The sequence below is a fragment of the Rhinoraja longicauda genome, chromosome 15 (genome assembly GCF_053455715.1).
Source record: "Rhinoraja longicauda isolate Sanriku21f chromosome 15, sRhiLon1.1, whole genome shotgun sequence".
Taxonomy (NCBI): domain Eukaryota; kingdom Metazoa; phylum Chordata; class Chondrichthyes; order Rajiformes; family Arhynchobatidae; genus Rhinoraja; species Rhinoraja longicauda.
In genome coordinates, this window is record NC_135967.1 from 32,597,186 (window position 1) to 32,625,175 (window position 27,990).

Sequence of the window (27,990 nt, forward strand, 5' to 3'; positions counted from 1 at the left end):
AATGTGCCCAAGTCTACTCCATCAACCAAACATTGGAATAAATTGTACATTGATCCCATTTTATTCGGCTCATGTGTTCATCTATTCTCATAGGTGGGTTCCTTGGATCGGCATAGTTATGGCAGGATGATACACTTGTTTCTGTGTTGGGTACATTCTGTGACAATGTCTTCATGACAATTGTTAATAAGTAAGATGACCTGCTCTTTACTGTAGAAATTCTAAATATGATTTTGTACCATAAGCATTTAACTTTTTGTAATTCTGGAATCATGGCTTACAAAATAAACTTTAATTTGTGATCCAAAATTAATTGAGATGCTACAGTGCAATAGAAATACATTATCACCAGGTGTGGCAAGGTAATATGGAAACATAATTGTCTTATGTACATTTGAACATTTACTTAATTATGGTTCATAGCAATGTTGCCTTTGAGCAATTGCCGAAACTGCAAATGCTGGAATCTTGCACAAAACCCCCCCAAAAGGTTGGAGGAACTCAGCAGGTCAGGCTGCATCTGTGGAGGAAATGGACACATTTTGGGTCTGAAGGGTCCCGACCTGAAATATTGGCTGTCCATTCCCTCCACAGATGTCGCCTGACCCACTGAGTTCCTCGAGCCTTGGAGCTGTATGTAATTTATAAGAGTTTAAGTGCAATCGATGCAGACACTGCTGTATTGAACATAGCAAATGTTTTAAACAAATGGAATCGTTATGTTTTGGAACCACGTTAGCCTCTGTACTAATTCAGGTGCAGGTGGTCTTAAGCTCTAGTTTCCAGTGGAAGCAATGTTTTCTGTTAAGGTTCCAAGTCAGGGATCGAGAAACCTTGCATTAGGATTGAGAGGAAGGATTACCAGTATGCAGAATTATAAGGAAGGGGTGGGATAGAGAGAGGCTGGTAGGTGATCAGTGGAATCAGATTGGTGATGAGGCAGGCTGAGTGATGGAACTAGGTGGAAGAGAGAATGGGCCTGGTGGCATGCAGCTTGACTTGAATTCCAGATTCCTAAATCTGCAGTCTTTTGTCTTAAGGACCCCCTACACTATATTAGTTTGAATTATGAACCAGCACATCTTGTGAGAACTTTATCTAACCCTTGGAGTCATGCCTGTTTTCGTCACTTAACTGTACTCACCCACCTAAATTTTAAATTCAAAACAAAACCTAATACATCACCACAACTGTCTAGCTGTACAGACTTAAACCACAATATTATCACCCATGATACTTCTTTTAGAACTGTATCTAAATTGGAACGTATTGTACTTTTCCTTCACATTGAGGACAATAATCTCATTAATTGCTCAATACCTCAGCACCATTTTCTTGCATTAAAGCAAACTCCCTGTCATCTCCCCATATTCCTCAATGCTATCCATCTGTACTTTAAAGGAACGCAATAACTGAACCTCCACAGCTGGGGAATTCCTAAAAATGACCACCAACAATTAATACATTTCTCATCGAAGTTCTGAACAGATTCCCTTCTATTTCTTGGTTTGAGTTTAATTAGGTAATGGAACCATCCTTTCTGCACCCAGCCAGTCAAGCATTGCGAGTGTTTTGAAATAGGAACAGAAAATGTAGACAAAATCGATGGATATAGAAACAGGGTTAAATGAGTTAATAGTTCAACATTTTATGTTTTTATTTATGAATTCCAACATCTGCAGATTTATTTGCTGCAAGAATTTTATGTTTTAATGACATCTATCACTTTATAAAAAAACAGTCCTGTCTACTCAATCTTTCTCACTCAGCAAATTCACGAGTGCCTGAAACTTAGCTGCAGTCCCTTTACAATAAGTACAAACAAAAACCTTGCACATTCCACATGTGGTTTATTCCAGGTCCTTTACATTTGCTGGTTAATGGACCACTTTCCTTCCTACTTGTTGCATTTATGTTTGGCTTTCATTGTCATAACTAGGTCTTTTTGATTATAAACATTACACAATTTCACATCTTACAAATATCAATAGATAACTCAAATCGTGATGTCATGCAGGAAAAAAATGGTCTGGTTTACTGTTACACCTGCACAAATCACCCACTTGAAATTAGGGGGCATTTCCAGCACACTGGATTAAGAAGAGAAGGATTTCTTTTAACGTAAAAAGATCCCAAACAACAGAATACAAATGTTATAATTTACATGGAGCCTCCTGGTCTCCATACCCAAGGATAGGCATGAAATCGATGGAATACAGTAAAGGTTTATCAGATTGTTTGTGAGATTACAGTGTAGATTAACCATTTTTCCCCATGCTCTTGAGTTTGGAAGAACGATTTTATTGAAAATATAAAATCCTTCAGGATTTGACAGCTGGGATGCAGAGATGATTTGCTTCTCACTTGGGGGGGAAAGTAATCCTGGGGGCACAATCTAAAGATAAGGGGTTGGCTTGCAGGTCTAAAAAAACAATTCATCTAAAATTTGGTTTGTCTTTGGCATTCTCAGTAATTCAAGACATTGATTTTTTTAGATATTAACTGAATCAATGCAGGGAATGCTGCAATGATTAAAATATCAGCCAAGATTTCATTACTTAGAGCATGCACAAGGGACCAAGTGGCCTAACTGCTTTTATTTTGTATTTTTGTGTTTATATAATTGTGTAATAGATAGTAGCATCATTTGAAACTTGGTACCTTGCATACAGTAGGTAATACATACAGTAGATATCAAATTTGACAGAAAATTAAACCGTTGGTACTCTTTGTACTCTTTGTTCTCAAAATTTTATTCACCAGCTCTATCCCTTGGAGACATTCCTGATGCATCTGCCTTATGTAAGTGTAGTTAAAATAAATATATTCCCTGGACCAAAAAAATGTCATTCAAATCTTATAAAATTCACACGTGGTTAAATGTATTGAACAGGCTAAGCTGGTCAAATGTTGTAGATTAAAAAGTTAAGAAATTAAGGAAACACCCAGCAAGTCGGAATATATCAATGGAAAGAGTAGAATTAACATTTCAGGCTATTTTTCTTTGCACAGATGCTGCCGACTGCTAAGTGCTTCAACGTTTTGTTTTTATATTTCAGATATCCAGCATTTGCTGCTTTGATTTTAAGCCATGTGACTTTTGAATAACAAATCTTGTTCTGGGATTTAAAGTTATTACATGCTATTCCCTTTCCCTCCTACACCAGACAAGAGCATATAATTTGTAGAATTTACAGAACTGAATCCTACATTCTCCAGTGTTCCTCATTGGAATCAATGTGCTGGCCCACTGCTTGGAGTTGCACCATGCCTGCATTTATATGGGCTGGATCTGAAGGGCCAGTCTTGTTAGCCCTCTACACTTTGTAGTTGGGTAGCAATTGGCACTACATCACCTGCAGTGAACCCCACCCTGAATGCCCCTGATTACTTTGACGGAACCAATGGTCGGAGTCTAATTTCATCTTCTGGCGAAATGGTAACGCATTTTAATAGCATGAATGCCTGAAACATTTAATATTTACAGAAATTTTAATAAAGTTCAATGAACAATGTTACATTAACATGATTAATTAAAAAGAAAGTAGACACAAAATGCTGGAGTAACTCAGCGGGTCAGGCAGCATATCTGGAGAGTAATGGGTGACGTTTCATGTCGAGACTCTGCTTCAGACTGATGTCAGGGGAAGGGGCGGGACAAAGATAGGATGTAGTCGGAGGCAGGAAGACAAGTGGGAGAACTGGGAAGGGGAGGGGATAGAGGGAAAGCAGGGACTATCTGAAGTTAGAGAAGTAACACTTATTTATCTACTATTCAACAGGCCTGAAATTCCCATTTCAATCAACAGGATCCCAAGATCTTTGCCAGTCTGACTTGGTACAGAAAGTGAGTTATAATTTCCCCAGAAAATCCTAGCAAGACTATCTCGGCCAGTAAATTTCATGTGGTGTCCAAAAATAAAGCATTTTATTAAATAAGTGTCAGACCATGTTTGATATCATATGTGGAAGTCACTTCCATAAGTATAAATAACCTAATTCCAACAGTTTTGAATATGACTGCGGCTAGAACGATTTGCCCTATTAACTGATCATTATCTCAGGGGAAAATACAAATGGTACAGTGGAACTTGGGTTCATTTTGGTCAGAAACATTTTTATTATTTCACACTTGTGAATAAATACCTATTAACTAACATGAGACAACAGGTAAATCCATGATCAGAAATGGCATTTAATATTGCTTAGAAATTGTAATTAATTCATAAAGTTAAATTACAGCCTTGAACTTATTTACCAGACAATATATACAATGCCTACATTTATGGAATTTTTATTTCAAGCGTGACTCTTCTGTTTCTTCTCGTTCCCTATTTCTATTATTTCCAAGGGGGTTTGAATGATTCCTAATGGAATCTTTGAACAGGACAAAATTCCTGCATTGTTTTATTACTGACAATTGATTGATCATTTTTCTTACTGACTTTGAAAACCCAAATGTGTGAAAAGCACAAGACCCTCATGCAGAATAACAAAATATTTTGACTCACAAGACTTACTTTAAAAGACTATATTTTAAAACAGGTGCATACAATTATTCTAAAGGGAAAATTACCTTTGTCACCACGAGCAGTATCAACATTAAAATACATGCCAAAACTCGGAATTAGTATCTGTCATCTTTGCATAACAGAACTGACCAATAACCGAAAAGACAATGACCTGGCAACTTGAAGCATTATTTCATCATTCTCTAAGAATTCCAATTCATTTGTTTCCAGACTCTGCACAAGCTTACAACCTCCATTTTGGGGCGGGGTTGGGAGATTAATCATTCATTTTCAACAAAATGCCACATATGTTTAAAACTGACTGACAGATGACATCATTTGAAGTGACTACAGTAAAACATTTTTCACTTGCAAAAATCTTGAAGTCCCAAGTAATATAATGCCATTAATACACAATTCTTGAATGTCAAAGATATGGCTCCAGAACTTTATGGCTAATAAGTACAAATACTAGGAATAGAGGATAACCTCAAAATTTTTACGTAATAATTTGTTACAATTCCTTAAGTTAATTACAACGGAATGTAGGGGAATCGGTATATTATCCCTTTGAATTAGTTTTCAACTTACAAATAGGAAGGCACATAGCAAACTGAAATAAACAGACTTGTTGAGTTTTGATCTCACGGCAGAATATCACTGCACTTTCAAACAATATCTCAATGTTAGATGTACCTTAATCACATCGTAATTTAAAATCATAAACACAGTGAATTGGAATTGTCTTTGCCAATTTTGGTATTATTACCAAAGCTTATGTTATAATTAATCAAAACAAGTTATCTTCTTTGACACAGAAGTGTCTAAAAAAAATCACAATGAGTATAAATATAATGCATAAGTTATCCCTCATTTTGAACGTGCTGCCCATGGACGTAATTTATTCTATTATTTGTGTGCAGTTAAAAAAAATTTAAGAGGGTAGAGATGGATGAATTTAGATTTGCTGGACAAACTCACAATGGATACGTTAGGTGCAATCACTTTCCAGGTTTTGCAAAGCTGAAAAACTGCAACTAATTAGGTTGCAAAAAGCACATATTTTTCTGCTTTCCCGGGTCTGCTTTTTGTCAAATCTTTACACCTAATTGGCCGTATACATAAAGCTTTTCCATAAAAGTTCTTCTCTGGATTCATTTTCTCCAAAGAAATTACAAGTAACAATTTTTTTCTATCCATATTTTATTCATTTATAAAATAACCTATTCAAATTTATTTTAACTATGTGGCTTTTTATTTATTATCTCAGATTTATTCCCTCTTCTCCGAAACAATGACCTTACCTAGTTTTTGTTTTATAACTGGTACCTTGCACACAGGTCCATTTTACAATTGAGACAAAAAAATTAACTTTGCCTGGTGTTTCAACATCAAGTCGCCTTAGCTGGAATCATTTAACTACACAAACAAAAACTCTAGATATGTTCTCCAATCTAACAGTTCATTCAACTGTAGTAGTCCAAATAGAACTTGTACTGAGAACAGTTAATTGAGACTAAATCTGGATCTTTCCTGTTGTAAATACTCAGTATCACATCAGGCCAAAGATTTTTTTTAAAACCATACCCTTACTTTTTTTCATTATGCATATAAGTGCATCACTGCCTATATTAAGTGAGTATTTTCTAGAATTGAAAATCCAAGTATTGTAACGTATTAAATATCTTTCTTGGGGGAAGGTGGGGCAGGGGAGGAGGTCACTTTCCAATGTGTAGTGTATTGAGTAAGTAGCCACCTCATTGTACTGAAACTCCTTCCATTGGTCATAGCACTGAAAGTACTGGTCACTGGTCAGATCGATTCTGCCCGTACTCAATGATAATTGGCTTGCCCATTAGATTATAGCCGTTCACCATGTTGAGCGCTTCCATTGCCAATTCGACACCTAAAATGCAATGAAATAACTGAAAATTAAGATGAAATAATGCAACTTTTGCCAATTATACATTCAACTCATGGCAGAAATAAAAATAAAAAGCTCACCACATTAATGTATAAACCTAAACACAAGTGTCAGAAGGCCACTAGACCATCGACAGGACCTCAACCAAGGCAGATCCACTTCTTTATGTTTAAATATACTAAATTTACAGTCAGAGCCAACGAATAATCAGAGCAAAAATTTAATTTATATTCACAAGAGATCCTGATTTTGACAAAGATTAATATTAAACCTGTTCAGCTGAATTTTTCAGGATAGTTCTCAAGTATTCAATCATTTACAAATATCTCCTACTATTAACATGCCTTGGTATCCTCTCGTGTTAGAAACTCAGCACAAAAAAAATGCCTTTGGTAATAACAGCATTTCACAAATTTTAATGACAAAGTACATTTGAAAGTGGAAGGAAGCCTTAGCAATACTTGTACAGATGATTCTTTCTTTCCTACCGGTCACCTGTTTTATAGCCCTTATGAAAAACTACCAGCCAGTGAGCTTTCAGTCCCCAGAGATAGTTACTAACAGAACCTTTAAAAAAAAAATCCTTACTGTAGACAATTAAAGGAAAATAAAGATATTTTTCTCTGACGTTTGATGAACAAAACATCACTGTGATAAACGTTAAAAAAACTTCTTCCTTCCGCGCTACACATACTTGGGAAGGTGATGAACGCCTGTCCCTTCATTCGACCGGTCAGTAACCGGAAAAGGAGCTGAGGGCCATCCTTTTGTTGGAATGAAACAAATAAGGAAAACAGATCTTCCAGTGTGGCTTTTGAATTCAGATTTTTCAAGTACAAAACCTGAAGAGAAAAGAGAAAGCAAAGGAATGAAACACACTGAAGTAAAATGTCAATTGCACATTGGTACATTATCATGGCTAATGGCTTACAACCATAAGCAATCTGAGTGAACTCACCAATGTTGCCACAAAAAATATTTTTCTGCTTAATCAAATTGATCTTTCATGTCAAATCAGGTGATGGTTCCAGCAATGGCGGGAGCAACAAAACCATTTTTGACCCAAAATGTAACCTATCCATGTTCTCCAGAGATGCTGTCTAACCTGCCTTACTCCAGCACTGTCATTTTAGTAAACCAGCATCTGCAGTTCCTTCTTTCTACAAACGCATGTTCATGATCCTGATGGAATTACATTTGTGACTCTTAATTAATGGGACTTAGATACAACAATGTCTATTTTCTCACACCCTGAAATGGGCATCCTTTGCTAACTCAAACCACGCATTTCTATTTCTTAAACCATTCAGTCAGATGTCTTTTCTATGATATGTGCAATTTGTTTTGGTTTCCCAAATCAATAGGGCTTACGTCTGAGGCCACTTTACTGAATCCATAAAATACTGCAGTCAATTTGCCCCTTGCATGTCATGTTGAATCCAAGTGACTGAAGCACAAGTAAACAAGCGTGCAGAGGACATGAAATAACGACTGATCACCTTCGAAGCAACGTAGTCAGAAAGATGATATGGGTGGATACAAGATTGTACACTACACAAGATTAATCCTAGGCATTTAGCAATCACACAGGAGGAAGTTTAATATCCATCAATAACCAACAAATGGCTCTTTTTATTTTTAGGGATAGGTTGCTTTTCGGGTTTGACAGTGTTGATGCTGAGTTGTTGTCTGGGAGTATAGAATGTGGAAACACAATCTAAAAGGGTCAGCCATTCAGGACCAAGAGAATTAATTTCTTCAGCCAGTGGGTAGCGGATCTCTGGAATTCCCTGCGCAAGAGTGCTATGGAGCATCAGTTAGTAAGTTATCTGAGGCTTTCACAAAGTCTGTTGATATTAAACAAAGATATATATTTTCTTTTCATAGTAGCTTTTAAAAATATGGTTGTTCCTTTCCCAGCCCACACTATCAGACCCATAAGTAATTAGCAAAAGCAACATTTGTGATGGGACCGATTAAATATGTTCAACAAGGTGGGCGAGACGGAACAGGAGAGATTTAAATGTAAAAGTAAGTAACACAGGTGTAGGAATTAATTCTGCAGTGGATTACAACAAGCAGGAAAAAATTGTATGATATGGGTCAGACCAAAGATAAAAGATTCAAAATACAACGTGCTAGAGCAACAGTGCGTCAGGCAGCATCCGAGGGAGAATGGACAGGCGGCATTTCAGGTGGGAACCCTTCTTCAGACTCAAGACCCTTGAGTGAGAAAGATGACAATAAATGTAGTTTAACTTTTTTTAAATTTGCATTTTAAGCACCTGGTATATGCAATTCCTTTACTAAGAAACAACATTAATTCCAAATGTAATGAGTTCCATTACAGACTGTTTCAGTTCTTTAAGTAACTGAACTGTGAGATTGCTCTAGTTGATCTCATTAAAACTACAGCATCAGCAGTCCTCCCTTGGGAGTTCACTTCATCAAATACCACGCCGCAAGGCCATTTTTCGCTCAAGTAAAATCATCAAGAATACTGTTCCAACTAATGACAAATATCCTACCCTGCTTGGCTGTCCTGGGTTATAGTTTGAAAATCTGGGAATCATTCTGATTTCCTCCTCAGAAAGTTTGTTCCTTCGAATCTCTTCTATGGAAACAGCTTCCACATGCTGTGTGATTTTTTGAGGACACTGGGTGCCAGTGCTGGGGAGGGTTCTGATAGGCACATTGACAGAAAGTCTTTTGGTATTCTGATGTTCATATTGGTCGACAACACTGAGCTCATGTTGTGGTGGAATAAGCAGGCTAGTCATTTCTCCAAAACCAACTCCTTCACTTGTGGCTGTGGAAGGAATTTCTGTGGAAGACCCTGGCCTGTTTTTTGGATTTTCTTCCATTCCAACTGTATCATTTTTGAATTTTAATAACATCATTTCCAATTGGTTGATTGGGTCATTCTGGTCTTTTACATATTTTTCATCTGAAGTGGAAACAACACAAATATATTAACAAAAGGCATCTCAAGAGAAAAAACACAATAAAACAAGCATGTCAAAGTGATCAATTCCTTCTCCCTGTACCCAATACTATTCTCTTTGGCCCAAGTATGGGTTGGGATGATGGACACAGCACTTGCCTCAAGCATGCCAACATCTGAGAAGTCCAGTACGTATATGAGAACAGAGGACTCAGTGATGTGCCCGTCGTGGATGTCCTCACCTTCCTTGCGCGCTACGTCGAAGGGGCCGGGAACTGTGTGGACATAAAGGACTTGTTCGGGATCTGGACGAGCAAGAGGCAAGTGAAGGTGAAGCTGAGGGTGGACGGGAAGGGATTCATCATCCACCCTCCCTCGGTGTTCGCTATCGGAGGGAACCGGGGCTACATGACGTACGCGGGGCAGCTCAGGGTGTGCAGGAAATGCAACAAACCTGGGCACGTGGCGGCAGAATGCAGGACAGTCGTCTGCAGAAACTGCAAGTTAGAAGGCCACGAGACAAGGGATTGTAAAGAGAGTAAGAGCTGCAACCTGTGTGGGGAGGCAGGCCACCTTTACAGGGCCTGCCCTAAAAGAGCTAGCACTTATGCACAGGCGATAAGAGGGGCCGCTGCCAGCACCCCCAGGGTGGACGAGACGCCTCCTACCACGACAAAAGCCCAAAAAGGAAAGGAGAGCAGGGGCGATGACAACGCGACCACCAGGAGCCCCCAACCGCAGGACAGAGCCCCCCAGGCCCCCGCCCACGAGGGTGAGTCGATGGAAGAGGGGGAACAGGAAGAGGAGGAATGGCAGTTGGTAAAATCGAGGAAAACATTGAAGGCTGTGCGCACGGAGAAAAAGGCGGAGGGGGCAAGCAAGTCCCAAAAAAGAGTCCTCTCCCAGGACGAGGCCAGCAGCCTCTCCGCATCGGAGGATGAGACGACCAGGAAGAGCCGACAACGGAGGCAGAGGCAGAGGAAGAAAACGGGGGAGGAGGAAGGTAAGAGAAAGAACGTGTCTGTTGCCCCCCAGCCCCAGGAGACTGGGAGCAGTGCCAATGGGCCCCAGCCCCAGGAGACCGTGAGCGGCACAACGGCCAATGGGCCCCTGCTCCGGGAGACCGTGAGCGGCACAACGGCCAATGGGCCCCTGCTCCGGGAGACCGGGAGCGGCACAATGGCCAATGGGCCCCAGCTCCGGGAGACCGGGAGCAGTGCAGTGGCCAATGGGCCCCAGCTCCGGGAGACCGGGAGCAGTGCAGTGGCCAATGGGCCCCAGGACCGGGACACTGGGAGCAGCGCAGTGGCCTCGCCAGAAAATACACCCTGTGCTGAGGAAGCCACCAACCTGTACCACTACCTGTGCGACAAAAATGTGCAGGAACTCAGCCAGATGATTGGCATGCGGGAGGATCACCTGGGACACTAAAGGACAATGGAGCTGAAACTGGCATCCTTAAACGTGCGCAGTGTGAAGAGCACTGTGCGATGTGTATCCGCCTTGCAGTACCTGGCCAAGGTAAAGGCGGATGTGACTTTTTTACAGGAGTGCGGGCTGCCACACCTTCGCTGCTATCGGAGGTGGTCGCGATGGTGGCCCCATGGACTGTCGGTATGGTCGGGGGGAAATGATTGTCGTGCGTCCGGTCTGGGGATCTTGCTGCGGGGAGGGGGCTTCACCATCACTGAGGTAAGGGAGGTGGTGGGGGGGGCGTCTCTTGGTGGTGGATGTAATGTACCGTGGTTCTCCGCTCCGGCTGATTAATGTGTATGCCTCACCCAGGTGGAGCGAGCGGGTGGCCGTCCTCCAGCAGCTCCCACCGCTGTTGGCCACGTCTAGACCGCTCGTTCTGGCCGGTGACTTCAACTGCATCATCGATGCGGCTGGACGATCCGGCAGTGCCAACCACAGACTGGACGGCACCTCCAAACTCCTGGTGGAAACGGTCAAAGATGCAAAGCTGCGCGACGCCTTCAGTGACCCTGCAGGCGGAGTCCAGCTACGGTTCACCTGGTCAGGACCGAACGGTTCAGCCCAGTCCCGGATAGACTTCCTCTTCACATCGAGGGCCGTCACGGTCAGACACACCGACCTCGCGCCGGTGTTCTTCTCTGACCACTGCCTCCTTCAGGCCACCTGTCACCTACAGGAGGACCGGAAGGCGGGCAGAGGGACGTGGAAACTAAACGTGGAGCTGTTGACCCCGGAGAACGTTAAGGAGCTAAAGAGGGACTACGCATGTTGGAGAACTGTGAGGCCCCTCTTTGACTCCCCGACACTCTGGTGGGAGGCAACAAAGGAGAACATCAAGAAGTTCTTCGTCTCCAAAGGTGTTCAGAGAGCAAGACAGGGTAAGAGGGAACTGTGTCAACTCCAGACAGATTTGCAGCAGCTACTCCTTCTGCAGAGGAGAGGGGTGGATGTGAGGGAGGAACTGAGAGAGTTGAAGGGCCGGCAAGCTCGGCTCTTTACCTCTGAATCCTCCAAGATCATCGTCCGGTCCAGGGTCCGCCATGTTGAGCAGGATGAGACGTGCTCACGTTACTTCTTCCATAAGGTTCACAGGGGGAGCTCTGTGATCAAAAGCCTTGGGGAGGAGGACGGCTCGGTAACATCCTCGCAGACAGACATGCTCAAGATCTGCAGATCCTTTTATAAGGATCTGTACGATGTAAAGACCACAGACAGCACCGCCTCCCAGAACTTCCTGTCCTCCATCACGGAAGTCTTGGACGACAGCAAGCGGGAGAGTCTGGACCAACCACTGACCCTGGAGGAGCTGACTGGCTCCATCCGTTCCTTTGACTCGAGTAAAACTCCCGGAGGCGATGGCTTACCGGCAGAGTTGTACTCGGCTCTGTGGGACTGGGTGGGCCCGGACCTGCTGGAAGTGTACAACGATATACTTCTAGCCGGCAGCATGTCAGACTCTATGAGGAAGGGCAACATCACCCTGATCTACAAGCAGAAGGGGGAGATGAATGACTTAAGGAATTGGAGACCCATCACATTGTTGAATGTAGACTACAAGATCCTGTCTAAGGCCATCGCCAACCGGGTCAAGTCTGCTCTGGGACAGGTGATCCACCCGGACCAAACCTGTGCTGTACCTGGCAGGAAAATCTCAGACAGCCTGGTGCTGCTGAGAGATACCATTGCCTACGTGCAGGACAGACGGGTGGATGCCTGCCTGGTCAGCTTGGACCAGGAGAAGGCCTTCGACAGGATATCGCACACGTACATGAGGGACGTGCTCTCCAAAATGGGCTTTGGGGAGGGAATCAGGAAGTGGATACAACTACTCTACTCCGATATCTGTAGTGCAGTCCAAATTAATGGGTGGGAATCAGACAGCTTCCCCGTCAGGTCTGGAGTCAGGCAGGGTTGCCCTTTTTCCCCTGTCTTGTTCGTCTGTTGCATTGAACCCTTTGCCGAATCCATCAGGAAGGATGCGAGCATAAGAGGAGTGACATTGCCAGGCAGTGGGGGCACTCAGGTCAAGGCCTCCCTGTACATGGACGATGTCGCCGTCTTCTGCTCGGATCCAGGGTCGGTCCGCAGACTGATCAGCGTCTGCGACCAGTTTGAGTTGGCCACGGGGGCCAGGGTAAACCGCAGGAAGAGCGAGGCCATGCTCTTTGGCAACTGGCCTGACCGATCTTCCATCCCCTTCACCATCAAGCCTGACTTCCTGAAGGTGCTGGGGATCTGGTTCGGGAAGGCTGAGGCGTGTGACAAAAATTGGCTGGAGTGGATAGCCAGGGTGGGGAAGAAGCTGGAGCTGTGGAAGCAGCGCTCCCTCTCCATCACGGGGAAAAACCTGGTCATCAGGTGTGAGGTGCTCTCGGGGCTGCTCTACTTGGCGCAAGTGTGGGCCGTCCCTCCTTCCTACGCCACGGGGATCACCCGGGCCGTCTTCCGTTTCATCTGGGGGTCGGCGATGGACCGGGTGCGACGAGCCACAATGCACAAGTCGGCAGACAACAGGGGTAAAGACGTGCCCAACGTCGCCCTCATTCTGATGGCCACTTTCGTGTTTGGCTGCATCAGGCGGAGCATAGAGCCAAGGCACGTGGGCACCAAATGCCACTACCTGCTGAGGTTCTACCTGTCCCCGGTGTTGCGAAGGATGGGCCTGGCGCAGATGCCACGCAATGTGCCAGTCAGCTGGACATTGCCGAACCATCTGTCGTTTGTGGACAGGTTCTTCCGGACCAACACCTTTGACCACAAGTCCATCGGGCAGTGGTCAGCACGGAACGTCCTGCAGGCACTGCAGGGGAATGACTCCATGGATCCTGTGGCGTGGTTCCCAGAACAGACAGCCCAGCTTGTCTGGCAAAATGCCTCATCGCCAGTACTCACCAACAAGCACCAAGACCTGGCTTGGCTGGCGGTGAGGGGAGCCCTCCCAGTCAGATCCTTCCTGCACCGCCGGAACCTCACTACCAGCACACGCTGCCCTCGGGACGGCTGCTACGGAGAGGAAACGGTGGCCCACCTCTTCAGAGTGTGGATTTGCCAGGAGAGTCTGGAGAGGTCTGCAGGGGTCCCTGTCACGATTCATTCCGAGCAGCTCCGTCACAGAGGACTCTGTGCTCTACGGACTGTTCCCAGGGACGCATTCCGAGACTGACATCGAGTGCTGCTGGAAGGTCATCAACTCGGTGAAAGACGCTCTTTGGTCTGCCCGATCCTTGTTGACCTCCCAGCGGAGCGAGCTGTCCGTCAAGGAATGTTGCCGACTGGCCCACTGCAGACTGCAGGAGTACGTGCTGAGGGACGCTCTGAAGCTCGGTGCAGCCAACGCCAAGGCCCTGTGGGGGAGGACCACAGTCTAGGGTCCTTCCGCTGCTGGACATGGGGGGGAGGTGGCAGGGTGTGGTGGAGAGAGACGCCCCTCCAAATAAGGGATATGTATGTAAATGTATGTAAATGTCTAAGTAAATGCCTGTATTGAATATGTAACCTCCGGAAATGTCGGATGGGTTTGTTTAAAAAAGAGGGACTCAGTGATGTAAGTACTGTTCCCAGGGACTCATTGAGAGACTGACATTGAGTGCTGCTGGAAGGTCATCAACTCGGTGAAAGACGCTCTTTGGTCTGCCCGAGCTTTATTGACCTACCAGCGGAGCGAGATGTCCATCGGGGAATGTTGCCGACTGGCCCACTGCAGGAGTAAGTACTGAGGGACGCACTGAAGCTTGGTGCAGCCAACGGCAAGGCTTTGTGGGGGAGGACCGCAGCCTAGGAGGGTCCTTCCGCTGCTGGACATGGGGGGGGGGGGGGGGCAGAGGGGGGGGTCGGGAGAGGGGGGGGGCAGGGTGTGGTGAAGATGCCCCTCAAAATAAGGGAAGGAATTCCACGCCAGTGAGCCACATGAGTGGCAAGGGTGGGGGGAAATTGTATGTAATTGGTGTACTGAATGTATGTATAGGCTCCAAGAATGTCAGATGGAGTTTTGGAAGGAACATGTTTTGTATATATTTATTTCTTGAATAAAGTATTTTTTGATAATATATATTTTTTTAAATCAGCCATGGGATGATTCTCATGGCCTTCAAATATAACAAAAATTAAAGAAATTCTAATTACTTGGTGCTATGTTTTGGCACAAACTTTCAACCAAAACGGAAATTCTATTAAACCATGGAAAGATTGAGTTTTTACATCTTTGTTCCACAACACATTGGTTAAATCACTTGTAAATTTATAATTATATGTTGTATCCAATTAAAGTTAACAGTGAGAATGTACAATGTCAATAAAGATATAATAATATAATTTGTAACTGCACATTAAAACATTAAATTTAATACAAATAAAATCATATAATAGAGGCAAATATCTGTGATTTATTTTTCTCAGTTTTAACATGAAGGTGAACAAATTTGACAAAAATTAAATGAAGTTAAAATTAAATTTGAAAAAAAAAAATTGGTCAAAAAAAGTGATGTTTAGAGCAGTCCAATTTGGATGTCAGCATTCTGAAAAGCTTTAGGAAATGAAATCATGTTGGATACAAGATGGACCAGCCTTGCAAAATAAGTGGTTTTCACTTCACCATTAACTTTGTTCTTGCAGACAAAAGAAGCGGCCTTTACTTATCCCTTAATTTTTCCTGGGGCTGTTAGGCTCCATAATCAATGATACTTTTGCATCAACATAGACAGGGAATCTAGAGAGGGTAGCATTCTTTTAGGTGGCAACCCAATTTGGTAGTGAGGGAAGAAAATGACAAAAAATAGCACCATCTGCCCCATTTACGAGCAGCCAACCTGACAGTTTCTTGAATAGCATGTTGCAAGTTATTTTGTTCATTTAATTTGGTCCTCTGCGCCATGCATCATTCCCTAATCAGAACAGGCAATGCTATTCAGTATTTTCAAAGCTCTCTACCCAACCCATTCTAGAATCAGTGGCTGTGAGGCTTAATTGTTACTGATTCACTTCAATTTGCTTTCCCACTCACAGCCTCACCTCTCTGCACTTGTTTGCCAAACTGAGTTAGGTAGCTTGCTGTACTTGGACATTAAAAACAAGCAAGCAAGGACTTTGGAGCCATGCTGTGCTACACTATGGGTTACAGGATGCAGGTTTATGCCCCATCTTCCCCATGTTAGGCTTCTAATGTTAATGCTGTTTGGAACTAGAAACCAGAGAAGGGAAAATAAAAGTACATGTCATCTGCGCCCGTCCTGTGCATATCCGTTGATCAGTTACATAGTGACTTTGGCAGAACTTTGGGAGCAGTTCTCTACGCCATACTTGTAGTTGGGGAAGGTGCATGATGTTGAGGAGATTTCAGGAACTAAAATTGGGTGAACGAGACTTACAAAACAAAAACATAATTAACTGTCACCCCTCAGACGATGACTGGCACAATGTCATACAGTACCATTTTCTGTGTCCACTACTCTGGAAATTTGCCATTTATTTGTCACAAATATTCTGGAAGGGTACAGAACAATAAGTATTACAAATTTGAATCATAGAAACATACAATTCACAGAACAGGTCTGTAAGTATTTAAATAGAACAAGAAACGTCTCTGACCACAAAACTGCCTAGTCAAAGAACAACATTTAATGAAACACAGCTTTCTGACCTCTGAACTGAAGCAGAAGGCTTGAGTTCTTTCTGTAATTAAAGATGAATACTTCAGGTCTTATGGCTCTACAGCTCCTGTGCCCTGCTCTACAGAATTGTAAACCCTGAGTTAGCAAACAAGCTAGTTCATTCATTTTTAACAAAAAAGAGAATCAAAGGCATTTTATACCAACCTATTCTTACTTATTTCCCTAAAAAGAAACTTGGAAACAGGTTGCTTCCTTTCTCTTGCCTAGGGAATGATTGTGTCAAATGAAGAGAGTGGAAAATGTACGTTTATTTAAAGATCAAAATATATACCTTGGTAGTAGAGTGCTTTCAGAAAAGTATGTCGGTCAGTTCCTTGGAACATGGCTTTTTCAATCTCCATCTCTCTCCTATTCAACTGTTTACTTCCAGCAAATCTCTGCGGCAATGACAGAAGTCGTTGGCGCTCCTCAATCTTTTCTTCAATGGCACGGAGTCTCTGCTGCATAGCTGCTGGATCTGCTCCAAGCCCTGAGAACTTTAAACGATAGAATGGTTTTCAATGAAAGGGTTTCCTCAATACTCCCTCATTAATAAACTGCCAGATTTCACTTTGATGCAGATATGGCTTAAAGAAAATCAGGGGCGTTACACTAGGGCATATTCCAAAAATCGCTATAAAAAGTAAAAGGTACTTATGCAAGTATGCACCATTCCACAAAAACATTCCATAAAGAACAAGAATGAGAAAATAATTGATAAATAGTTTAAAAACTGAGTGGGCCACAATTCAACATCACTTCAATTGCGGGTGGTAATGGTGACTTATGTTTTGGTTAAAGCTGTAACTCTTAAGTACATAATCACAGACCTTTCCACGATTAAACAGGACTTAAGTATAAGCGGACACATTGACATAGAAATCAGTTATTTTATAAAAAAGATTTTATCTTTTCACGTGGCTAATAGTTCAACTAAGCATATTTGGATGCTAACACTGCAAGTTATGATTTCACCCTGCCTGTGCTTTGCAAAACCCTTCATGCATTCCTCACCTTGACTAGAGATTCCCTTTCTTGCCAGAGTTGGATTTCCCTGTCAGTAAGTCCAAGGTCTCTCAGTGCAGCAATCTCCCCATCTCCATCCTGTAGAGTCTGGAATTGTGACAGACTCAACACACCTGCTGCTTGCTCCCCAAAAGGCTTGTATAAAGCACTTGGAGTAAAGCATTTCTTCTTAGCTATGCATCTATGATAAGGAGAAACTCGAGTTAAGAAATAAAAGCATTCGTAAGTCAGCAATGTGTAGGGAGATAGGAACAAAAGATAACAATTTAAGAAAAAAAAACCTTCATCTGAAGTCCACTACTGTTTCTTGAGACAATGCAGTGGGTCATCAGAGTAAGTAAAGTTCATGAATGTTCACAGACTCTAGACCTGAGCTCTATCTTTTCCCAGAACTAAGTTCCCAGAAAGTTTTTTCACTAAAAGCAAAGCATTTCAATAGAAATGAAAATGCTGGCCATGGTAGATGGTCTAATCATCAAATGTGGCCAACTCCTTTACTGGCGTTGGGCATTTGAAACTCACATATCAAAGTTTTGCCTTGAGGGTCTTACAGTGCCCTCCATGATGTTTGGGACAAAGACCCATCATGTATTATTTGCCTCTGTACTCCACAATTTGAGATTTGTTATTGAAAAAAGATCACATGTCAGATTTTATTAAAGACCAATTTTATACATTTTGGTTTCACCATGTAAAAATTACAGCAGTGTTTATACATAGTTCTCCCTTTTCAGGGCACCATAATGTTTGGGACACATGGCTTCATAGGTCTTTGTAATTGCTCAGGTGTGTTTAATTGCCTCCTTAATGCAGGTATCAGAGCTCTCAGCACCCAGTCTTTCCTCCAGTCTCCCCATTACCGTTGGAAACTTTTATTGCTGTTTATCAACATGGGGACCAAAGTTGTGCCAATGAAAGTCAAAGAAGCCATTATGAGACTGAGAAACAAGAATAAAACTATTAGAGACATCAGCCAAACATTAGGCTTACCAAAATCAACTGTTTGGAACATTAAGAAGAGAGAGCACTTACTAATCGCAAAGGGACTGGCAGGCCAAGGAAGACCTCCACAGCTGATGACAGAAGAATTCTCCCGATAATAAAGAAAAATCCCCAAACAGCTGTCCGACAGATCAGAAATACTCTTCAGGAGTCAGGTGTTGATTTGTCAAAAGACTTCATGAACAGAAATACAGAGGCTACACTGCAAGATGCAAACCACTGGTTAGCCGCAAAAATAGGATGGCCAGGTTACAGTTTGCCAAGAAGTACTTAAAAGAGCAACCACAGTTCTGGAAAAAAAGGTCTTGTGGACAAATGAGATGAAAATTAACTTATATCAGAGTGATGGAAAGAGCAAAGTATGGAGGAGAGAAGGAACTGCCCAAGATCCAAAGCATACCACCTCATCTGTGAAACACAGTGGTGGGGGTGCTAAGGCCTGGGCATGTTTGGCTGCTGAAGGTACTGGCTCACTGATCTTCATTGATGATACAACTGCTGATGGTAGTAGCATAATGAATTCTGAAGTATATAGGCACATCCTATCTGCTCAAGTTCAAACAAATACCTCAAAACTCATTGGCTGGCGGTTCACTCGACAGCAAGAAAATGATCCCAAACATACTGCAAAGCAACAAAGGAGTTTTTCCAAACCTAAAAAATGGTAAATTCTTGAGTGGCCAAGTCAATCACCTGATCTAAACCCAATTGAGCATGCCTTTTATATGCTGAAGAGAAAACTGAAGGGGACAAGCCCCCAAAACAAGCATAAGCTAAAGATGGCTGCAATACAGGCCTGGCAGAGCATCACCAGAGAAGACACCCAACAACTGGTGATGTGCATGAATTGCACACTTCAAACAGTCATTGCATGCAAAGGATATGCAACAAAATACTAAACATGACTACTTTCATTTACATGACACTGTTGTGTCCCAAACATTATGGTGCCCTGAAATAGGGGGACTATGTATGAACACTGCTGAAATTTCTACATGGTGAGACCAAAATGTATCAAAATGGCCTTTATTAAAATCTGACACGGTGCACTTTAACTACATGTGATTTTTTCTATTACAAATCTCAAATTGTGGAGTACAGAGGCAAATAAATAATGATGAGTGTTTGTCCCAAACATTATGGAGGGCACTGTAAATGTTCATTTCTTAGAATACATCTGCAGCAACAAAAGCTATGTGTCTACATAAAGCTATGGGGAAAAGTTATCAAGAAAGATTTGTTGAACTATCAACTTCTGAAAACCACCTGTATTTTATAGACCAATAATTCCATGATTGCAGGGTGCTATTCAGAATTACATGATCTTTTGGGGACTATTCAGCAGTCACTTGGACAAATGAGGATTGATTAAAAAATGTCAATATGGATTTGTTAAAGGAATATCACATCCAATTAACAATACAGTTTTTATTAAGTAAGAGAGAGCGTCATTGACTTCGAAAAGACACTTGCATCAATAGGATAGTCAGAACCTTTGTGTAGGAAGGAACTGCAGATGCTGTTTTAAACCGAAGTTAGACACAAAAAGCTGGACTAACTCAGCAGGGCAGGAAAAAAGCATCTCTGGAAAGAAGGAATGTGTGATGTTTTGGGTTAAGATCCTTCTCTTGACCCAAAACATCAGAACCTTTGTGTCTATTTACTTTGTCAGAATCTTTGTGTCTATTTGGACATAATTGCTGAATCTGCAAATGACATAAAACAAAGGCATAAAAAAAGTAAGGGGATTGAAGGAATTATAGAAGAGAAAGAGGCAGTGGTCAGGCAGATAATGGGAGACAAAATTCAATACAGAAAAATGCAAAATATTAGATTTTGGTAAGATGAATGAGATGAAGCAATATAAACTAGAGGGCACAATTCTAGAATAAGCACAAGAACAAAGAGATCTGGATCCATATATTTATAACTCATTGAAAGAGGCTGTACTTGCAGAGAAAGTGTTTAAAAGGTATTCTATTAGTCAGTAATGCAGCAAGATGGCTCAGCTGTTAGAGCTGCTACTTCACAACAAAAACCTGACCTTGATTTCGGGTGTAGTCAGTGTGGAGTTTGCATATTCTTTCTATGGCCACATTGATTCCTCTGGATGCTCCAATTTCCTCTCACATGGCAGCAGAAAATACATGGCAAGAGGACGAGAAAGCACGAGAACCAAAGTACCAACGAGTGGACAAAGAGTATGGGAACTGGGGCCACGGTAAGTGAACAGGAAGCACAGTAAACATCACCTGGTGATCCAAATGCAGAATAGCAGATAGTGGGTGTAGGATTCGTGTTTTACTTCACAGGATATGCATTTTGTTTTAATGTACGTTGATTTGATTGGTAGCACCAGGTTCTTTTAGAATGGGTTACCACTTTGGATAAAGGATCTTTTTAATAAATTGGTTGTTCCCGCTCAAGTGAAATAATCCATTTAGCACTAATTAGCATAATGCCTTTCAATGGGAATATTTTAAACTTTCTAAAAAGACTATGATTAATATTGAAATGTAAATTAAAACCATCCAGTGGATCAGTATGCTTTATATGAGATACAATTAAACAAGTAAATCGTAATTTAAATAAGGAAAGAATTTTTTTTGCAAATAAGTAAGACAAAGAGTTTGCAGGGATTAAACAATAACAAATGACGTAAAAATAGAAAATGCTTGGGTTGTTAAAAAAATCAACTTCCAATAAAGGGCAGTTACGGTGGCACAGCGGTAGAGTTACTGCCTTATAGCGAATGCAGCGCCGGAGATCCGGGTTCGATCCCAACTACGGGTTCTGTCTGTATGGAGTTTGTACGTTCTCCCCGTGAACTGTGTGGGTTTTCTCCGAGATCTTCGGTTTCCTCCCACACTCCAAAGATGTACAGGTTGTAGGTTAATTGACTTGGTAAATGTAAATTGTTCCCAGTGGGTGTAGGATGGTGTTAATGTGCGGGGATCACTGGTCGGCGCGGACCCGGTGGGCCGAAGGACCTGTTTCCGCACTGTACCTCTAAACTAAACTAAAATTAAACTCAACAAAAGAACCATTTGTCTATATTTTCTTCAGATACTGACAAACTCGAAATATGTCCAAATGGGTTATATAATTGAAAATGCAAAATATTTCAAAATGTACGAAATTATTAACATGTCATTTCATATTCATACAGAAACAGATATTTTGTCAATCTTATACTTACTCTTCAAGTGACACAGTTGTGTCTAGCTGGTGCTTCAACAGGTTTTGTAGCTGCCTCTCTCCTTCTGTTTCCAGATCCTCTGGTTCAACGTCCTCATCATAGCAAATACGACTACTAACCCTAAATGTTATTAAACAAAATGGAGGTCTCAGGGGTGGTTACAATAAGAGGAAAAAGTGTTTTTAAGGGCAAGATTTGCTTGGAAAATTAGCATCACTTTTAAAGTTCATTGTTTTTTTAATTTGGTGGACACAATGATCTGAATCCTTCTGGCACATGCTAACAGTTCCATAGCAGGCAGCTGGTCTACATCCCTATAAACAATGGCAAGTTTGAGATATTAGCCCATGTTGCAACCAAATATATTTGTCCTCACTTGTTGATGGATTCCAGTAGGTGAATTGGTGAACACATTCTGCCACTTGGATCCATGGAATCCAACGGTACAGCATGATGCTAGAAAATCTGGTCAAAGAATCTCCTCCCAGAGTTTGCACATTCTCTGTGCCGGCATGGGCTTCTTCCTGATGCTCCAGTTTCCTCCCACATCCCAAAACATATAGGTTAATTGACCCCTGCAAATTACCCCTGGTGGGATAATGTAGAGCTAGTATGAGCGAGTTACTGATGTTGGCATGGACTCGGTGGGCCAAAGAGTTTGTTTTCATGCTGTATCTTTCAATCAATCAATCAATCATAATTCCTTTTAATGCTCCTGAATAACAGAAACATTGTAAAAACTTGACAGATGGAAATACAAAGGGCATAATTTTGTTGTTTATTTACAATGAGTTGGGTTGAGTTTTGTTTATTGTCACGTGTATTGTGTAGGTAGTGAAAGGTTGAGTGCTAACCAGTCAGCGGAAAGACAATACATGATTACAATTGAGCCATCCACAGTGTACAGATACCATGGGAAGTAATCATACAGGCAAGTCCGGCAGAGCCATAGTAGTGGGTGACTCCATTGTCCGAGGTGCGGACAGGGGATTCTGTGGAGGCAGGCGAGACTTTAGGATGGTCTGTTGCCTCCCTGATGCCAGGGTTAAAGATGTCACAGACCGACTTCAGAATATCCTCGAAAGGCAAGGTGAACAGCCAGAACTAGTTTTCCACGTTGGCACGAACGATGTCGGGAAGAAGAGGAAGGAGGTTTTGCAAAGTGAGTTTAGAGAGTTAGGAAGTAAACTGAAAAGCAGGACTTGTAGGGTGGTTATCTCTGGATTGCTTCCTGTACCTCGTGCTAGTGAGGCCATGAACAGGGAGACAGGGGATATGAATGTATGGCTGTGGGGCTGGTGCAGGGAGCCGGGATTTAGATTTATAGACCACTGGGACCTCTTCTGGGGTAGGGGTGACCTGTACAAAAGGGACGGGTTACACTTTAACTGGAGGGGGACCAACGTTCTGGCAGGCAGGTTTGCTAGTGCTTCACGTGTGGGTTCAAACTAAGTAGTTGGGGGGAGGGGTTGACAAATTGGAAGTATAAAGATGGAATTAAAGGGGAAGCGAATACAGGAAAAATTGCAAAAGACTCCTGAATTGATGGGAATGAAAGTTCGAGAAGAGATAAAAGAGTAAGGTCAGGGCCAATAGTGACTGGTGGGACAAGGGAGTTAAAGTGTTGTATTTAAATGCGCGAAGTGTAAAAAATAAAGTGGATGAGTTTGAGGCTCAGTTAGATATTGGCAAGTATGATGTTGTGGGAATTACAGAGAAATGGCTGCAAGAGGGCCAGGGCTGGGAGCTGAATATTTAGGGGTATACGACCTATCGAAAAGACAGGCAGGTGGGCAGAGCAGGGTGGGGTCGCTCTGTTGGTAAGGAATGATATGCAGTCCCTTGCAAGGGGTGACATAGAATCAGGAGATGTAGAATCAGTATGGACAGAACTAAGGAATTGTAAGGGTACAAAGACCCTAATGGGAGTTATCTACAGGCCCCCAAACAGTAGCCTGGATATAGGGTGCAAGTTGAATCAAGAGTTAAAATTGGTATGTCGCAAAGGTAATGCTACAATGGTTATGGGAGATTTCAACATGCAGGTAGACTGGGAAAATCAGCTTGGTAAAGGACCCCTAGAAAGGGAGTTTGTGGAGTGCCTCCGAGATGGATTCTTACAGAGCGTGTACTGGAGCCTACCAGGGAGAAGGCAATTCTGGATTTAGTGTTGTGTAATTAATCGGATTTGATAAAGGAACTCAAGGTTAAAGATCCATTAGGAGGTAGTGATCATAATCTGATAAGTTTGAATCTATAATTTGAGAGGGAGATGGGAAAATCGGAAGTGTCAGTATTGCAGTTGAGCAAGGAGGACTATAGAGGCATGAGGGAGGAGCTTGCAAGAGTTGACTGGAAAGAGACCCTAGCAGGGAAGACGGTGGAACAACAATGGCAGGTATTTCTGGGAATAATACAGAAGGTGCAGGATCAGTTCATTCCAAAAAGGAAGAAAGATGCTAAGGGGAGTAAGAGGCGACCGTGGCTGACAAGGGAAGTCAAGGACAGTATAAACCTAAAAGAGAAGTATAACATAGCAAAAATGAGAGGGAAGCCAGAGGATTGGGACTCTTTTAGAGAGCAACAGAAGATAATTAAAAAGGCAATACGGGGAGAAAAGTTGAGGTACAAGGGTAAGCTAGCCAAGAATATAAAGGAGGATAGTAAAAGCTTCTATAGGTATGTGAAGAGAAAATATATAGTTAAGACAAACATGGGTCCCTTGAAGACAGATGCAGGTGAATTTATTAGGGGGAACAAGGAAATGGTAGACGAGTTGAACAGGTACTTCGGATCTGTCTTCACGAAGGAAGACACAAACCATCTCCCAGATTTACTAGTGGACAGAGGTCCTAGGTTGACGGATGAATTGAAGGAAATTCACATTAGGCAGGAAATGGTGTTGGGTAGATTGATGGGACTGAACGCTGATAAATCCCCAGGGCCTGATGGTCTGCATCCCAGGGTACTTAACGAAGTGGCTCAAGAAATCGTGGACGCATTGGTGATCATTTTCTAATGTTCTATAGATTCAAGATCAGTTCCTGTGGATTGGAGGGTAGCTAATGTTATCCCACTTTTTATGAAAGGAGGGAGAGAGAAAACGGGAAATTATAGACCAGTTAGCCTGCATCAGTGGTGGGGGAGATGCTGGAGTCAATTATAAAAGAAGAAATTGTGGAACATTTGGATAGCAGTAACAGGATCGGTGGTCCGAGTCAGCATGGATTTACGAAGGGGAAATCATGCTTGACTAATCTTCTGGAATTTTTTGAGGACGTAACTAGGAAAATGGACAAGGGAGAGCCAGTGGATATAGTGTACCTGGACTTTCAGAAAGCCTTTGATAAGGTCCCACATAGGAGATTAGTGGGCAAAATAAGAGCACATGGTATTGGGGGTAGGGTACTGATATGGATAGAAAATTGGTTGGCAGACAGAAAACAAAGAGTAGGGATTAACGGGTCCCTTTCAGAATGGCAGGCAGTGACTAGTGGGGTACCGCAAGGCTCGGTGCTGGGACCACAGCTATTTACAATATACATGAATGACAGATGAAGGGATTAAAAGTAGCATTAGCAAATTTGCAGATGACACAAAGCTGGGTGGCAGTGTGAACTGTGAGCAGGCTGCTATGAGGATGCTGGGTGACTTGGACAGGATGTGTGAGTGGGCGGATGCATGACAGATGCAGTTTAATGTGGATAAATGTGAGATTGTTCACTTTGGTGGTAAGAACAGGAAAGCAGATTATTATCTGAATGGTGTCAAATTAGGAAATGGGGACGTACAACGAGATCTGGGTGTCCTAGTGCATCAGTCACTGAAAGGAAGCATGCAGGTACAGCAGGCAGTGAAGAAAGCCAATGGAATGTTGGCCTTCATAACAAGAGGAGTTGAGTATAGGGGCAAAGAGGTCCTTCTGCAGTTGTACAGGGCCCTAGTGAGACCACACCTGGAGTACTGTGTGCAGTTTTGGTCTCCACATTTGAGAAAGGATATTCTTGCTATTGAGGGTGTGCAGCGTAGGTTCACTAGGTTAATTCCCGGAATGGCGGGACTGTCGTATGTTGAAAGACTGGAGCGACTAGGGTTGTATACACAGGAATTTAGAACGATGTGAGGGGATCTTATTGAAACATATAAGATTATTAAGGGGTTGGACACGTTAGAGGCAGGAAACATGTTCTCAATGTTGGGGGAGTCCAGAACTAGGGGCCACAGTTTAAGAATAAGGGTTAGGCCATTTAGAACGGAGATGAGGAAAACTAGGGGCCACAGTTTAAGAATAAGGGTTAGGCCATTTAGAACGGAGATGAGGAAAAACCTTTTCACTCAGAGTTGTAAATCTGTGGAATTCTCTGCCTCAGAAGGCAGTGGAGGCCAATTCTCTGGATACTTTCAAGAGAGAGTTCAATAGAGTTCTTAATGATAGCAGAGTCAGGGGGTATGGGGAGAGGGTAGGATGATCAGCCATGATCACATTGAATGGCGGTGCTGGCTCAAAGGGCCGGATGGCCTACTCCTATTGTCTATTGTCTATTGAAGTGAGGCAATTTACACAACTGGCAAAGTTGATGCCAAACCAAGTTGAGTGTGGAGCAATGGCAAACCTGAGCAGTGATTAAAAATGGCAAGCTCCACTCAACAGGATTTGTAACATACTCTTAGCAGAAATCTTTCCTGGTTGTCTACCAAATGCATGATTTCAATGATTTTTTGTGGAATAGTGCAGAATGGATTAGAGATCAAAAGGAAAAAGACAGTAGTTTTTCTTTCCATGGATAAGTCTCTTCATTGCCACAAGCAATAATAAATCCATTTGCCCCTTGAGGTGTGCAAGTAAAAAGTACACTCTCAAATAATCAAATTAAATTACATCTGTGAATCAGATTTATTTATTTAGGGCTGTCAAACAAAACTGAAACAAACATTGAGGAATAAAATGTATTGATTATTGAGAGAGAAACAATTAACAGTTCAGTCTGATGATTTTTCATCAGAACAAAGAAACTGAACAGGTTTTAAGTTGTAAGGAAAGGGGAGGTATATTACTCGAGATGGATTTGAATACATTTGAAAATAATTCATTGCCGCTGTGAGCTGAAGAAGCTCACTATGAGCAGACAGTATTGTACTACCGTTCTGTGGGTATTCAAAAGATCCCTTTCTGCAGGTTAAAACATTTAATTTCTAACATTTCCCAGCTGTCATTAATCATTCATATTCTCTCTCCACAGAAGCTGCCTTACTTGATGCGCATTTCCAGCATGTTTTGTGTAATGATCTGCATCTATAGCTTTTTTTATTTTCAATATCATTACATGAACTTCATTGGCTTTGCTAATGAGTTTCTGCAATGTACCTGTACATTTATTTATTATTTTCTTCCTTCTCCAAGGTTAATCCAAAAGTCCTCACACTGCATATTGATATTACTGTTTCCAATCTCGAAAACCTCCCCCTTTCTTCATCCCATCCCATTGTATAAGTAAGTGCTCAGTTTCCATTATCCTTCTGAAGCCAGATTAACATCGGGGAAATTACTCTCTCCAGCCATTTTCATTTCTTACTCCGAGCTGGACACCGTGTAAATACATTCAATTAGACCAAGAAAAGTAGATAAAAGGCACGCTCGGTTCTGCACTCGCCAATTAAACACAACGTAGGTTTCCAGCAAACGAGGCTGCTCCTTTGGCCATAATACAGCGGGGAAATCAGGGCAGGCGTTTTTGCTCGGGTCTCAGAAGAGAGACATAACGACACGACCTTCTGATTCGAATGCCATGAAGCTATAAAACGAGTCAGCAAACAAAAGCAAGGAAGATGAAGCAACGTAGACGGCCAAGCATGTGTGCTACAGTCCTAAATATAGTCCCACTCTGCACACTCGAGATCCGTTTTGGGTTGTGGGAAAAGCGTGAATTATCATTGTGAACAGGAACATATTATTACAAGCAGCCAGTGTTGTATTTTATTGCCCCTCCTTGGCTCCCCCACAAGTCTCTCCACGGGCGGCCATCTCTCCCCCTCCCTCTCCTCCGTGTCTCACTGAATACAACAACCTTTCTTCAGCTCAAGCAGAATTAATAACCAGCTCTGATCGTGCTGACACCCTGCCCCATTACCGATTCCTCTGCGACAAATAAATCCGAATCAATACCGTCAAATGTTCGGTCGCTCTCACTTACCTACGCATCTTCTCCGCACGAACAGCAATAGCCAGCGATCTTGCGCATGCGTCCAACACCGCTTGGCACCGT

General features: G+C 42.5%; 1 protein-coding gene across 1 annotated transcript; it reads right to left on the reverse strand.

Annotated features, from left to right (window-relative positions):
- Positions 1-1,673: 1,673 nt before the first annotated feature.
- On the reverse strand, positions 1,674-27,985 carry rbm41 (RNA binding motif protein 41). Its single transcript, XM_078412452.1, has 7 exons — positions 27,919-27,985; positions 21,728-21,847; positions 17,515-17,707; positions 16,793-16,997; positions 8,964-9,382; positions 7,130-7,277; positions 1,674-6,417 (listed from the first exon to the last, which is right to left on the reverse strand). Exons 1-7 carry the CDS (start codon positions 27,924-27,926, stop codon positions 6,317-6,319), a joined length of 1,194 nt encoding a protein of 397 aa, XP_078268578.1. The 5' UTR covers positions 27,927-27,985; the 3' UTR covers positions 1,674-6,316.
- Positions 27,986-27,990: the final 5 nt, after the last annotated feature.

What these genes read in the sequence shown, in the direction of transcription:
- rbm41 (XM_078412452.1), bottom strand. An exon ending in AAAGGGAATCTCTAGTCAAG is followed by an intron (nt 16,998 to 17,514) that starts GTGAGGAATGCA and finishes TATCGTTTAAAG; the next exon opens with TTCTCAGGGCTTGGAGCAGA. An exon ending in ACCCAGGACAGCCAAGCAGG is followed by an intron (nt 7,278 to 8,963) that starts GTAGGATATTTG and finishes TTTTCTCTTCAG; the next exon opens with GTTTTGTACTTGAAAAATCT.